General features: G+C 35.6%; 1 protein-coding gene across 3 annotated transcripts in view; it reads right to left on the reverse strand.

Annotated features, from left to right (window-relative positions):
- Positions 1–14,627, reverse strand: part of AFG1L (AFG1 like ATPase) — a 68,892-nt gene that overhangs the window by 47,248 nt on the left and 7,017 nt on the right. For 2 of the 3 annotated variants that reach the window (XM_071806663.1, XM_065835876.2), the window contains exons 3-5: positions 5,731–5,782; positions 5,001–5,102; positions 3,491–3,621 (exon numbers count right to left, since the gene is read on the reverse strand). In XM_071806663.1, the coding sequence (XP_071662764.1) occupies positions 3,491–3,621; positions 5,001–5,102; positions 5,731–5,782 (285 nt within the window). The remainder of the gene's footprint in view (positions 1–3,490; positions 3,622–5,000; positions 5,103–5,730; positions 5,783–14,627) is intronic. The other variant, XM_071806662.1, reaches the window with a different exon arrangement.

Below are 14,627 nucleotides of genomic sequence, written 5' to 3' on the forward strand. Positions count from 1 at the left end.
TTAGGAAAGACAGAAAATTGTTAAAAGGTAAAGCAGGTAGAAGATAGTAACTAAAGCATTGTCATTTTTCATGTTTTTACTATATCCAGAATACATTGCAACAGGAAACAAAAGCAAAGGCTACAAATTACCAATACGGAGAGCCTGCTAATGGAGAGAATGGAGAAATTTCATTAGCATTTAGGAGAAAAGATTTATTTTATGACCTAGTGCTGCTTTCCATTATGACTCGCTCACTCAAAAAAAAGAAAAAAAAAACAAAACAAAACAAAGCACTAGAAAAAAACACTAGACTAATAGTTAATTTACATGTGTAAGTGCCTGAGACTCAGTCATCCACTGATTGGTACAGTTCCACGTAATGAATGACAAACATAAGCATGTATTATCCGTAATTAGTATAAGCACAAAAATAAGAACCTAATTTTTGTTAGAGGTTTTTAATAGCATGCAGGTTAGTAAAAACTACTTAAATTGTAGTTTGCTTTAAGTCCAAGTGGTACCAGTGGTATATATAAAGACTAACGCTGTATGATCATCCAGCTTACCAAGTAGTACAGATTCTGTTTTTGTTATCAATACTAACATAGGTTACAGTCAAACGCCAAAGTTAGACTAATTACCTGTGGATAGTTATTTGATCACTAAACAATAACTAGTCTCTCTCTTTATTGGCCAATCTCTGTGTTCTGAAACATTAGAATTATAATTACAAATGGATATTAATAATTCTAGGGTTTTTCTTCAAAATGAGGACACATTTTTAGAATGGCTTAAAACTTTCATTATTTTAAAAAAGGCTTTAATATTTACAGTAAACTGCATGACAAAGATCAATAAGAAGTAGCAATGCTTTAATAGCCACGAGCCTGTGGCTCAGGCAAATGCTGGTAAAAAATCTGCTTCAGAATGAACAAAGTCGGAAGCTTAGTGCCATCACTAAGGTCCTGGCTATCACACAGTATTTACAAAAAGAAGCATTTAAGACATAGTAATTATTTTTTAATACAATAGCTTGGAACACACAAAACTACTTTTAGAAATACTAGAACATTTTTCCACATCAATTAGTCACCGGTCCACTGGTTCAACAGTTCTCTAGGCTTCGCAGAAAGATTCACTTCAGAATATTTCTGTTTTGCTTCAGCCCACTGTCACCCCTGGCAAAGCTCTTGCCTTTTGAAGTTCTGCACTTGGTCTCCTCTGAAATATGAGCATTAACATTACTGTTTGCTGCCCCTGTTACAGTCTCACTCCCCATGTGTCTGATCTTAAGATAAATATTTTCATTTTAGTCCCTCTTTTTTTTTTTTTTTTTTACCAATGGGTATTTGAAAGCAACCTGAAGTGTTTCAAGAAAATCTCATGAGTTTTCTGATATTTGCTCCACACGCAACTGTTTTGCCAAAGTAGTAGAGAGCCAGTTTGACTTTCCATCTGTCCAAACAGACAGTAGCTTTGCCTGCAAGTCAGAGCAGTGTATGTTCCGAGTCTACAGCTCTTTTGAGTTTCACTTTAACCTGGCAATACTTTAAATATGAGTGAGTCAGGTTGCAGTGAAATGTAGCCCTTATCTCCACTAAGGAAATAAGCTACAAACATCCTGAATTAGATATGGTTCCTTATTATCAATGTTAATTATGTCAGCACATGAACTGCTCTTCCAGTCACTGTACTACTTTATGACTATTTAAGCAGGTTTCTTATGCCAAATTAAGTGCCTCCTGAAAAATTTCAGAAAGCTGGGACTCCTCTACAGTAGGCAAAGCCTTCATAGCACTCCATGCTACAGAAAATCAGTCAAGAAATCCAGTTATTGAGAAATTTGTGAATTTAGGACATTAGTAAACCCAGAACAAGCAGATTTTTAAAATCCACATAAGAATGCGAAGTCCTAGATACACGTTTTAAAGTATCGGGTGTTTCAAAACGACGGACTCTATTTGAAATCGCTGTACATTTGAAATTGGGTCCATCTTTTTGAAACACCTGGTATACTTGTATTACTTTCCCAACTGTGACCCACCAACAAAACCAGGTGATTTTTACTAGAAGTGATTGATGTACCTCAAGCAAGTCAGCAGGGGGAGCAGGCAATCAATTTGGAAACAAAAAATACCAGCTTCTCCCTTTAGAGTGTGGAAACATGACAGTCTGGAAACACAGCAACACTAGGATATGAAAGCAGTGGGGATTTTTTTATACAGAAAAGCAGGTATTTACACTAATGCATGGTACAGCAAATATGCCTCCTTCTACCATTTGAGCATTTGATAACACGACAATTAACATTCCTCCTTGCCCTCTCCAAATCTTCTCATCTCTTCATAGCATAAATACAACTGTCTCTGTATTTAGATTTTTATACTGCAAGTTTTGGAAGCTCAGCATTCACGTTCACTACAGAAAGCACAATTTAATGATCAAACAGCAGCAAGTGCAATGACATCACACTTTCTGAAACCACAGATCAAATGACTACACCTTGTTGAAAAATGCAAAAGTAACTTAAAACAAAAACACCTACTATTGTACAGCCACAAAAATCCCCTCCAGGCAAGCTGATCATAAACTGGATATTTTCTCAGGTGCACAGGCTCGTAAAATGATAGCTACGTGATATAAATTGCTCTATTTCAGTAATGTATTAAGAACATAACACAGACAATTTACACTTCATGGATTATTCTTTTACTATTGGTGATTTGAGGACTAACACAGATTTGTTCTTATCTTGCTCTGGATTTTCTGAGTCAAAAAAATCTCAGCTGATTAGAGCTGCCAAATACCTCTAGCCTCTCTCCCAGAAATGTTTATAAAGCAATTCTACACTTAAATTTGTGAAATGCACGTCAAATAAAATTCACAATCTATGTAAAACAAATTAAACAACCAAGTTAGCTTGGGCAACGATAATTTTATTAGTTTATTTTTAATTTTCACATTCAATTCAATGAAAGTTTCTTAAACTCTTCGCCATATTGATATAATCTGGCACTGACACGCTGAAGGCTCCAGTCACTCTAGGAAAGGATTTAGGTTGAATGTGACATGTTATTTCCATTGTCCTTTCCACAAGACAATTCTGTTGCATTGTGTGAATTACAGCAAAAACCTGACATGCAAAGCAAGAACTTCGCGACCGCTCTCATGGGCACTGTACAGACCCAGAACAGGATGATGGTTCCTGCCCTGCAGGACTCGTGAGCCTCTCACCAAACTCTAATACCCCCTTGTATGGACAATAACAAGGCCAGTTAAACGAAAACACTATAAATGGACTTACACCACCAACTTGCATCTTATCTCCTGAAAAAAAAAAAAAACACACCATCTTCAAAACTGTGAAATAACTGCTACTATTCTAATACAGTTCACAACTGACCAGTGATTCAACAACTATATTAGCAGTAGGAAGAGTCACATTTCGAGATTAAAAGTAATTTTTTTAATATTCCCTTAACCAAACGAGTAATCACTGACTTCTTACCTGAAATTCATCAAAACATAGGAGAGCAGCTTCTTCACTTATTTCGTCCGCTACCGGTGCAATTGGGTCATATGATTTGGCCATAAATCCTGCTTTTCTTTTTGGCAAGTTCTGCTTAAGGCGATGTATTCCTGAGTTGGAAAAAAGAAAACAAAATAACAAATTTTTCTTTTTCTAAGACCGGGAGAACAAAATTATTTAGCTACGAAATAAAAAGTAACCCAGTGCAGTCAAAATAAGAAAGCTTCAAACTTAGACCAGTTTCAAAGGGGCAAAAGAGTTTTCAGCTGCATCCAGGCAACTATTAAAAGCTCATAGATTCTGTTATTCGTATTTTCTTATTTAGAAATATGCATAAACAAATATCAAAGAACCCTTGAATGCTACTATCAAACACCTATGCTTTATTTTTTAAAAACTGATATAAAAAAGTTTTATCTTGCTCCAATTCATGACCTTAGTTTCAGTTTCACTTTGTAATTTGGCATTTTCTGTCCTGATCTTCTCTCTGAGTATGAAAAGCCCTTACGGTGTTTACAAATCAATGGCACAGTTCTGTGTATCGCATGCTCTCATACGTAGAACGCATTTAGTTAAAAGAACTCAGACATGGCAACACAATTATATTTTAAAATGTAAAGATTATGATACTGGCACAAAGTAAGATTATTGCACACATATTTCACTGTCTCATGGATTGTATTCCATCTGCCTATAAACAAACATTCCGATAACAAAGATACTACAGTAAGAAGCTTGCTAAGCGCAAGTAACAAGAAATGCAAGCAGAAAATCTCAACAGTGATTCAACAATGACAGAAAAGAGGGCACTAAAAGTGGCAGAAGTTGTTTGCACAGATAAAAGCTTCCCAAGAAAAATGTAGCTGTCACAATACTTGTAAATTACACTATTATTTAACAATTTCACAGTATTGCAAGGTCATACAATCTAGAAACAGAAGCAAATTTTAACATACCTAAAACAGTATTGCCGTCAAAATGAAATGACTTACTCATCCTGTTAGAAAATTTTCTGTAACTTAGGATGAACTTCCTTCTATTATTTTTTCCTCTAAATTACTGACAGTATTACTAAGTAAGAGTTCTCATTCTCCTTCATATTTATACCTGATTTAGTTTTTGCTTATTCAAATGCAGATTGAATTTAACCTTTACTGTTTCAGTCTTAGCAGTTGCCTTCTTCAGACTGTGTGTAAGCTAACTGGTAACCAGATAACATTTAGTTAAGGATTTAATCCTAAATACACACCCAAGTTTTCTATACAATCAGGTATACAGAATCTTTAAGAAGAGATACTTAAGAAATAACACGCAATTAATATCTACTCTGGTGTGACAGACAACGCTAAAAATCCTGTAACTTCTCTCCTATTTTTTACTTTTTTTTGCTTAAATATTTAAAGTTACCTTGATACCCATGAATGAGACAGATTTTTTCACAGATACCGTATTTTATAAAATTCATGTGAATATCTGTGTCTGCACTTACTCTGGTGTACATCTAGCATGAAGCCATGAAAATGGACTCTCTTTTTCCTTTCTACTTCTAAGTGAGAATAGAACATGTCCATCACCATTGTCTTTCCTGTGCCTTCAAATAAAAGACAAGAAAACCCCACCCAACAGGTAGTTAGTTTAAGAACAGTATGTACTGATTACAATAATGATTGTTCATTAGCTTTGAACTAATGAAACTATACTCTTTCAGAGAATAAGTACAAGATCAGGCTGTTTGCAAAGAACAGTTATATTTTCTGTTCAAAAACCTGGAACAACTGCATTTTTATTTTTCTGTTTTAAAATTTTGATCCATATAGAGATGGCACAAAGGTTGCACAAATGGCTCCATATGCATCTGGAAAACATCCTTAGTATTCCCTTTTGAAAAGTATGTTTTCATGCTGCATTGCTGCAATTAGAATACATAAACTCTCTATGACCCCTTCAATTACTTCCCAAATTCTTAAAGTGCATTCTTAAATACTAGCGAGTGGGTAATGTTGGAAAAAACTATAAATCATAATGTAGTTCAATCCAACAGCTTCCAGAATTCAGAGTGTAATTGTATTAAATACCATCATCATGTGGAAGAAAACTAATTCTGGAAAATTCATCAAAGCAATAATGCTACATAAACATGGAGCTTTAAGACATTTAAGAATTTGAATAAATATGCATTTAGAGAAAATTCTGTTGGAATTGATGCAGCTGAAACTTACCAACATCTCCATAGACATAAAGACCTTTTGGAGGATTGTTTTTTGCAAAAAGCTGCAAATCAAGAGAAGAGGAATAAATACGAATATGGGGTAAAACAACGGCAAGCACATTGCTGTGGTAAAGTAAGAAAGTAGCTACATTTAACCATGAAAGTAGCTCTTGCTAGCAAAGTGTAAACTTGAATAAATCATTAGTTCAAACTGGTAGGTAATCTTACACACATGCAGGGTTTAGGGGTTTTTTTAGATCATTGTGAAAATATCCCCCAACCCCAGTTCTAGCACACATGCCTTTTTACCAGAAGACATTAAAAAAATTATTAAATGTTTCCCAATCCATCATAATAAAAACAAATCCTTTCCTTCATTAAGCCATTTAAACAAATAGTTCTAGGAAAAATGAGTTGAATAGTATCATAGTATTCATTGATATATACTCTCTGTATACCTATTAAAACAGCTCCACTCAAGATATAAACCTTCAGCATATAGAAAATCAGCGTTGCAAAGCCAGTGAGCATTGGAGATCACCTTCCTCCCCACTCTGAATCCTAAATGCAGAATTATCTCTGTTCTAAACATTATTAAAATCAATAGAGTCACAGTAAAAATATGTACCTATATACATGCGAGTGTGTGTTTATATAGATATATATACATGTTAAAAGGTTATTTTCAAACTATGCCTTTTATTAATCGTTTTTTCAAGCAAGTTATGTTTATATTGAATGAATACGGCTTAAGAATTTTTAATCTCTTAACGTTAATCAGGACATACATTATGACACCTGATGGATTATTCTATTTCACCCAAATAGACATTTTAATGGGAAAACTTGCAATAACACCAAGACTTTCAATTTGAAATAGTTTTCCCCCCTCCCCAATATTGTGCATAGCCACTTCCAAATTTAATTTTAAAAATAAACCGTTTCTAAAAAAATGGAAATCTTAATAAAATTCTCATCAAATCCACAAACTTGAATTGATATCCACAAAAACACTGCAGAAGAGTAATTGGTTATTTTAAAGTGCTGTGCTTTCACAGTTCTATGAGCTGAGCCAAAACAGCAGAAAATTCAAATTGCAACCCTGCGGACTCATTTGGAGCTTGGTAATTGCTAAACAACTTGAATCTAAAGCACTTTTCAAAATACAGTGCCATGTTAAAGAAATGGAGGAGTCAGCAGCAAAACACTAATTAAACATGAAAGAAAATACATGACCAAAAGGTAGACAGATAATGTATCGGGTCTATAGTACCAGTTTATTCAGAAAATATGCAAGCATAGCTCTTATGTAAGACTCGCTTATAGATTCAATTTAGAGCTATATTAATAAGATAACAAAAAAATTATATCATCAATCTGTGGCTGAACAGGGCTTCAGATGTTCTGAAGCCGTTCCATTAACAGACAAGGCTGCAACTATTCGCTAGTCCTTTGAAAGCATCGCAAGACAATTTAATTGACAAACATTTTTCAGTGTGTACTTTAAGACATTGTGCTCATTAAAACTACTGACGTTCAAAGTTACACAGCAAAGAAAGGAGAAACGGAAAAAAATCCAAATTAGAGAGACATTCATAAGAATTGCTTTATTTTTAATTTGAGATTAACACATAATTTTAACAAGATAAAACACTATCACGTTAAATTTATTACATAAAAAGGCCGTATTAACGTGATTCGCAGTTTCACAAGGAATGATACAAAGCTAGAAAAACAAATCAATGTTTAGAGTACTTCCTTACCTGTCTTTGTAAGGTTATACAAACAAGTAGCAATGCCTACATTTTAATACCATTCTTTTCATTTTAAAGTGTTCATTAATCACATTTAACCACTATGAAGTTCATCTTTTTAGGCATACTACATTCTCACTCCAGTTATTACCATTTCTAGAAGACTCGTTACAGAGAAAGGTTGGGTTGGGGGGGGCATGGTGTGGGGTTTTTTTTGCAACTTCTGGTTGAGGTGTTTTTATTTGGTGAAGACAATAATTTTTGAGTGATATCTAATTGCCAAAAAAAACCACCAAGGTATAGATACTGTAGCAGATCCAAACACATCTGTTGAAGCTGATCATCTCTAAAAGCAAATCAAATGCCAGAAAAACTCTAATCCTATTTGGGCAATTGAAATATTTTACATGAACTTCTGCCAGAAGTGACACTATTGATACCTTTAGGATACTCGCTTACCCAGTCAGGTTTTGTATAAAACCAATAATTATTTTTATATATTCTTGGGTTGTTTTGTTGTTGTTTATTTTGTTTTAACATTTATTTTTAAAAAGTAAACTCAATCAGTAGACTTTTAATACTGCAAATCACAAGCTACTCTGCGTAAACATAAAACAGATTTTTTTTTTTAAATTATTCTCATGCATCTTCTGAAGACTGGAAGTTGTATATGAAAAAGAGCAACTTGTACTAGTATTTGTGATAAAATCCAATCAGTTCTGTTGGTTCACCTTAGCACACAGCAAGCAGCCAGGCAAGAGGACTATGTGGGGACAAAGAAAGCTCAGGACTGATCTTGGTTCTGTTGAGACACACACTTCAAAAGAACAAGATGGGGGGAAGATCTAACACAGATCACCATTCTGTTATCCTAAAATAAGAGCAGTCTTGTTTTGTTCAGGGAGGGAAGGAAGAAAAGCGTGAGACATAGGAAGACAAACTAAATGCATGAGCTTCTCCCTGCCCCTCACTTCTATATTACCCTGAGGTGTATTTGTGGTCTCAGTAAAATTATGTTCATTTCATTGACAACAAATTTGCTTTTGCAACCATGAAAAGATCTAAGGATGTTAAAGATAATACTTAAAATGTACAAATCCAAAAATAAGGGAAACACAAAATTTGAAGGGAAGAATTTAGAAATCCTTAAATGTATATGTATATATTTTGACACCGCACATCCCAAATCCCTTCAGTCCTCCAAGTTTCTTAATTCTCATAACATTATTTACAATAACTTAGGCATAATTTAAGTGCTTCACTGAGTTTCATTATAATCAGGACATGCTCCAGAAGGAAACTTTTCTCCTTTTATAGATCTGTTGACTTACAGACTTTTATTTGAAAATCATTCATATGCTATAATATTACAGTTCCACAAGAAGACACACACATCAGCATCCCCAGATGCACAGAATTCTCTCCTCTATTATAAAAATGTTTTACACTTTTCTGTTTCAAAACTGCATGTTGATTCTATCATGTCAATGTTTTCTTTTTCGTTTAAACTTCAATCAACCAACATCCTACCTACAACATCTTCACACCTTTTCCCATACTCCCTGCCTCAGACACCAGAAGCAAGTAACTCGTTTCCTGGGAATATTTAAACACTCACTGAAGAAACTTTTAGGTGAAAATGCATGTCAACAACTAAGGTGATAATTAAAATATGCAAAATTCAAGAGACAAGTCTTCAAACAGCAGATTTTCTTTCAAACACTAACAAAACTGCCTCTCTCTCCCACTCTTCCAGACCTCCTTTTTGGTTGCTGTTGTAGCTGAAGACATTTTCAAGGTCTTGAATGGTGTTTACTATCATTCATACCTCTTTTCAAAACATGACCTCACTTATAATTGAGCTTATTTCAAGTCATTAGTACAGCAACTCAAGAACTCTTAAGATGTCCCAATTGGTATTATTTTGAAAAGCTGGAGATCTGAAACGTCTATGTAAACTCTTACGGCCTTGAACTTCAATTCATCAGATCTCAAAATATCTCACCATACAAGGCCATGCTTTCACCAAGTTGAAGATCAAAGTAATTGTTTAAATTTGAGTAATAATTTTCAAAAACAGAAGCCTGCTTGGTTTGCAGCAGGACTAATTGTTTTCTCCCCTCAAATTCATTCTAACCCAATGCCCCCAAAACCCTACACTGTAAAAAAATACATAGCTTTATTATCACAAAGGAAATGGCTGGTGTCGTGGTTCCCTGCTCCCCAAACTATTGATTTCAGAAAGCTTTAGCCTGTGAGGTAATGCAAGGCTCTCAGATATACACTGAAATGCTTCTATTGTACCTGATATAAATATTTGTTCCCCAATCTTACTTTTAACATATTTTCAGCGAAGAAATCTATTTAGATAGAAAGCGACAAATGAAGAACTAAAACCAAAGGAGACCATTCTTGTAATGGTTCAGAAGTACAAGTTTCTATTTCTGAAATAACTGTTATTTTAGAACAGGCTTCTGCAATTCTATCACAGAATAAATCAGGCAATAAAATAAGGAATATCAGACTATAGAACAGGCTGACATAGACAGAGGTGCCTTTCTCTCTTCTCCATCCTTTTCTTCACTGTAACCTCTCAACCACATTCTCTTCAATGACAGAGTCAGGAAAAATGAACATGCTTGAAATGCCAAGCACCACTATTTTTTATTTCTAAAAAGCTGACAGCAGATTCTTTTCAATGCATGAGATTTCATACTAAAAGTAGGTTAGGTAAGTTGCTGAGAAAGCATCCTGAGAAAGCAAAAGGTCAATCTATAAACTACTATATGTAACTGATTGAAGTGTTTGACTTATTTCCAAAAGGTCCCTAAGTAAAGCCCTTAAATCATTTAGAATACATTAATTTATTTCATTTTCATCTATTAAAACCAGGTAAGTACAAAACATTAAGCAAAACCAATGCAAATCATTTTCTCATAAAAACAGCTGTTAACACCTACAGTATAAGGTTTATCTTTTACTTCACAGCATATTCAAAGTTACAAAGTAGGAGTTCTTCATGGGAGAGGAGTTCATGAACATGGGATTTACCTCTACCCTGTACCATTTATACCTCCTGGAGACATCTACCACTTACATGAACTATTTCCACTCACAAGCCTACACAAATCCTACTGAAGCCAAGCCAACTCCAGAGTGCAGTACTTACCAGCTCTTCTTGGCATGAAAAGCCTTAGTTCTACTCTTCAAAACTGAACAGGTCTGCCACAGCATCCCTACTCTGAAAGTCCATGATAGAAAAAATTTATATTTTGCTTACTTACGAAATTCCTTGACAGATGCAGACATATGAAAAGCATATGATGGCACTGCCTACAGCTGGTACTGTGCCTGATGGCTATAATTCTACCAACTACCTGTTCACAGCTGTGACTCCTATTATATGGAAAATCATCATTAAGGATATTGATTACAACTTTGCTGAAGCAAAGCCTGACCTGTATTATCATTTAAACCATCTTTCATTTGGGTTAATAGTTCATTTTATCTCAAATGGAGCTTCGTCTGAACTGGGACATAACTTCCTCAAAGATAGTAGAAGAGAAACAAACACAGTATGACTTCTTCTCCATCTTGAATCATGATCTGATTTAACTACACAAGCTATCAAGTTTTAATAGATTTACACCAAACTCACTGTTCTCCTCCTTTTCTGGGGTTCTGATGTATGACATAGCAGCATAGTGCTCAACTTGGGTATCAGTTGTTCTTAAGATTTCGACAGAGATAGCAAGCTCTAGAAGAAAAAGCTCAAACTGCAACAACACTTATCCCAATAACCAGTAGTTCTACAGCTGCTTGGCACTGATGGTGGCCTTAGTTCCCAGGTATCACAGAGTTATTCAATAATTTTTAAAAACTGGTTTAAAAATAAATGGAATTGAAGCAATGCTAAATTAAAGAGAGAAGCACTTTAAAGGAACTAGTGAAAACCACATTCTCAACCTTGAAAATGGCATTTGACTTTTTCCTTTTAAGAAAGCGTCAGTCAGTCTGGCTTTACTGCAATTAGCTTTGTTATACAGGGACAAAGTAGCATCACAATTTCCTAAACAGAGTAAGATTAGTACTTGTTCTCTGCAATAAAAACTTTCTTCCCTATTTGTGCTTCCCAACCAAAGAAACACTAAATAACAAAACCACATAACGCTTGATCTACAAAGCCATTACAAGACACCTGCTCTAACAACTCTAATGATTCAGGGCACCCCCACAAGTCAGCTCTCAAAACTATTCTCAAAGGCAGTGCTTCAAGAACAGAATATCCAAATGCCAAAAACACTTTACCAGAAAAGATCAAAATGCTCTAGCCCACTGATCCTCAGGTTTGACAGTAAGACCAACACCTTCATAATAACATTTTTTCTAAAGAAAAAAAATGAAATGAAGTCTGTCAGTGTGTCCACAAGATAACGTAGGAGCAAGCCAGAAAACTGATTTCCTTTTAAATGACTTCCTCTTTTACAGTCCAGGTACAGTGTCTAAAGACAATTTTGAAATAGTCAATGTAAGAGATTACAAACCCAACACCAACACTTAAAAAAAAAAGCACAGACAGACAAAAAAACCCCACAAACATTTCACATGGAGCATCCTCAAGATACAGAACTTTGGCCGGCTAGACTACACTTACAGAAGCAGTTTGGCAAGCTGAATCCAGCTTGACCTCCCTGCACTCATGCAAAACCAGTTCTCGTTTAGGCACGCTGCCATATTGCTTCGGATCCCAAAGAAAAGCAGTAACCATTTTTGAAAGAGTAAATTTCTGCTTTTTATTTGGTACTTCCCCAACCTGAATCAGGAGGCTGGTTTAGACTCAAGAGTTGGCCTACAAAAGGATCAAGACAACATGGATCCCCAAGCACACACTCGCATACAATATAAATAAATGTTTTAAAATAACATAAATATACTTTTCAGAGTGTATCTGTCATGTTTACACTGTTTCTGTGTTTTCAACAGATTTTAATTAAAGAAATCCCCACAGTAAAATATATGTGATAAGCTGACCCACCAGCCAGAACAGGCAAAAATATACCCCAAACCATTGTTTGGCTCCAATTTCCACATTAGAGTTAGAATCATTCAATGATTTAGGTTGACAGGGACCTCAGGGGATCACACAGTCAAATCCCCTCCTTAGGTTAATGACTTTCAGAATAGAACTTCCAAAGACACACCCTCTAGGATTGGTCTTGCCTTAGCACTGCTTCCCTGTACTGCCTCACTCTCCTGTTTTTCCTTGTCGAGTGACTGACTTCTTCTGCTCTTCTGCTCCATGGAATTATTTCCCATTTGGGTTTCTTCTAATTGTACTAAAGAAAAAAAAAACAAAACAAAACAAAACAAAAAAAACCACCACAAAGCACTCCTTCTTAGATATCTAGTCTGCTTCTTTCCATCAAGAGGCCAGAAGACATTTACAATATTGCCAGTCAAGCATATGATTAGCAAATACATGATCTACAACTACAAATATAAGTTTAAAGCATTTAAGGGATATTGGAGGCAGTTTGATAAGCAGGCAAATGTCCCAGTGCTCTGTACCGTGTTACATTTGCCCATTTGAAACAGGCACACTTACTAGTATAACACAGGCCATTTACAGGTATAATTCTTGTTCTCATACCAACGTTCTCTATTTTTCAAATGCCTTAAAGCTAAAATACATCACAAGAGCCTTGGAGTGGTAACTTGTCATTTGGTGACTAAAGAGAAAGGACAGCATGTTATGCAGAGACACTTGAGCCCTGTAGCCTTGGGCTCCCCTGATCTCATGCTACATCATTGAGGCTTGGCATGCAAATGTGATAACTTGGGGTTGTAACGGGAACTATCTGGTTTGGTAACAAGCACAACAGACTTAGATAGTTAGATTTATGCCTATGAGATGAGGTGTGTTGCAGAGCAGATGTTGAGAAAAGCTGATGTGGAGATTCACTAGCAGGATCTGCAGTTGACAGCATATATTCACTGTAAATGTGAAAATTAACGTCTGACAAAAAATAAAATCAAAAGTGGCGCAAGAGAAAGAGAAAGAAAAATCAGAACACTCAGTGGCCAGCTGGCAGGAGCAGTGACAGCTTACAGACATCCCCACTCAGGTGTAGGGAGATGTGTCTCCAGCGCAGGCAGGAAAAATGAAGATGAGGACAGCAATGAATATTTTGCCATGCTTTTTTCCCAGCAGTATACTTTTATTATCATCAAACTCAGACAAACATCCTGTTGTTGTTGCTTCCCCACCACCACATTTTAGACTATTTCTGCTGACAGGAATATGTTAATCAGGTTCAAATAAAGCATATTCACTGGTTGTTCAGCTTCTGTACACATCTATGATTGCCTAATGTTTACCAAGTATTTAAATTACTATGATGTACTTTGCTGGGCACTATGTTTGGTTTTCTGGGATATAAACACAAATCTACAAAACAAGAGGCAAGGAAAGCTGAGGGGGAATTCTCACACCAGTTTGCTTCCCACAAGAACCTGCCATAACAACACTATCAATATTTGCAGGTGCAAGACCACAAGAGCAACAATCTGAGAATAACAGCATGAGAACAAGACATAAAAAATACTGCCACAGAAGCTCTAGAAAACACTATATCAACAACTTCAGGGACAAGTTACAGAGCTACAATAGAGCAGGCTATTAGCATTATTAATGCTAAGGCACTATGGTTCCCCAAGGCACTGAGCAACACCAATATGTCTGCATTTTTGTTAATACTTTGAAAAGGAGCTGTAATGCCCTCCAAAACACAACTGGGGCGCAGATTACACCTCTGCCTTCTTTCCTTACCTCAACTGGAGACTAAAACCACTGGAAATAATGGATTTTCTTCTTTTTTTTAAAGTGATACCTGACCTATAATGTTAATATAATTTTAAATTACATTAGCAAAGCTAAATTGTTTAGCTTGGATTACTTAGACTCTGATGGCTAATTTCACTTATATTCATGGAAGAACTGTTAGAACACAAAATCTCTGTGTTCAGTATGTGTAACCCAAACACACGTGTTATACCAGTACTAGTGAGTTAAAACCTAGTCTAGGCCCCTCTCTACTATAGCCAAATGACATTAGGGGAAAGGCACACAACGGACACATCCAAAATTATATCA

Source organism: Patagioenas fasciata, chromosome 3 (assembly GCF_037038585.1).
Source record: "Patagioenas fasciata isolate bPatFas1 chromosome 3, bPatFas1.hap1, whole genome shotgun sequence".
In the NCBI taxonomy this organism is placed as follows: domain Eukaryota; kingdom Metazoa; phylum Chordata; class Aves; order Columbiformes; family Columbidae; genus Patagioenas; species Patagioenas fasciata.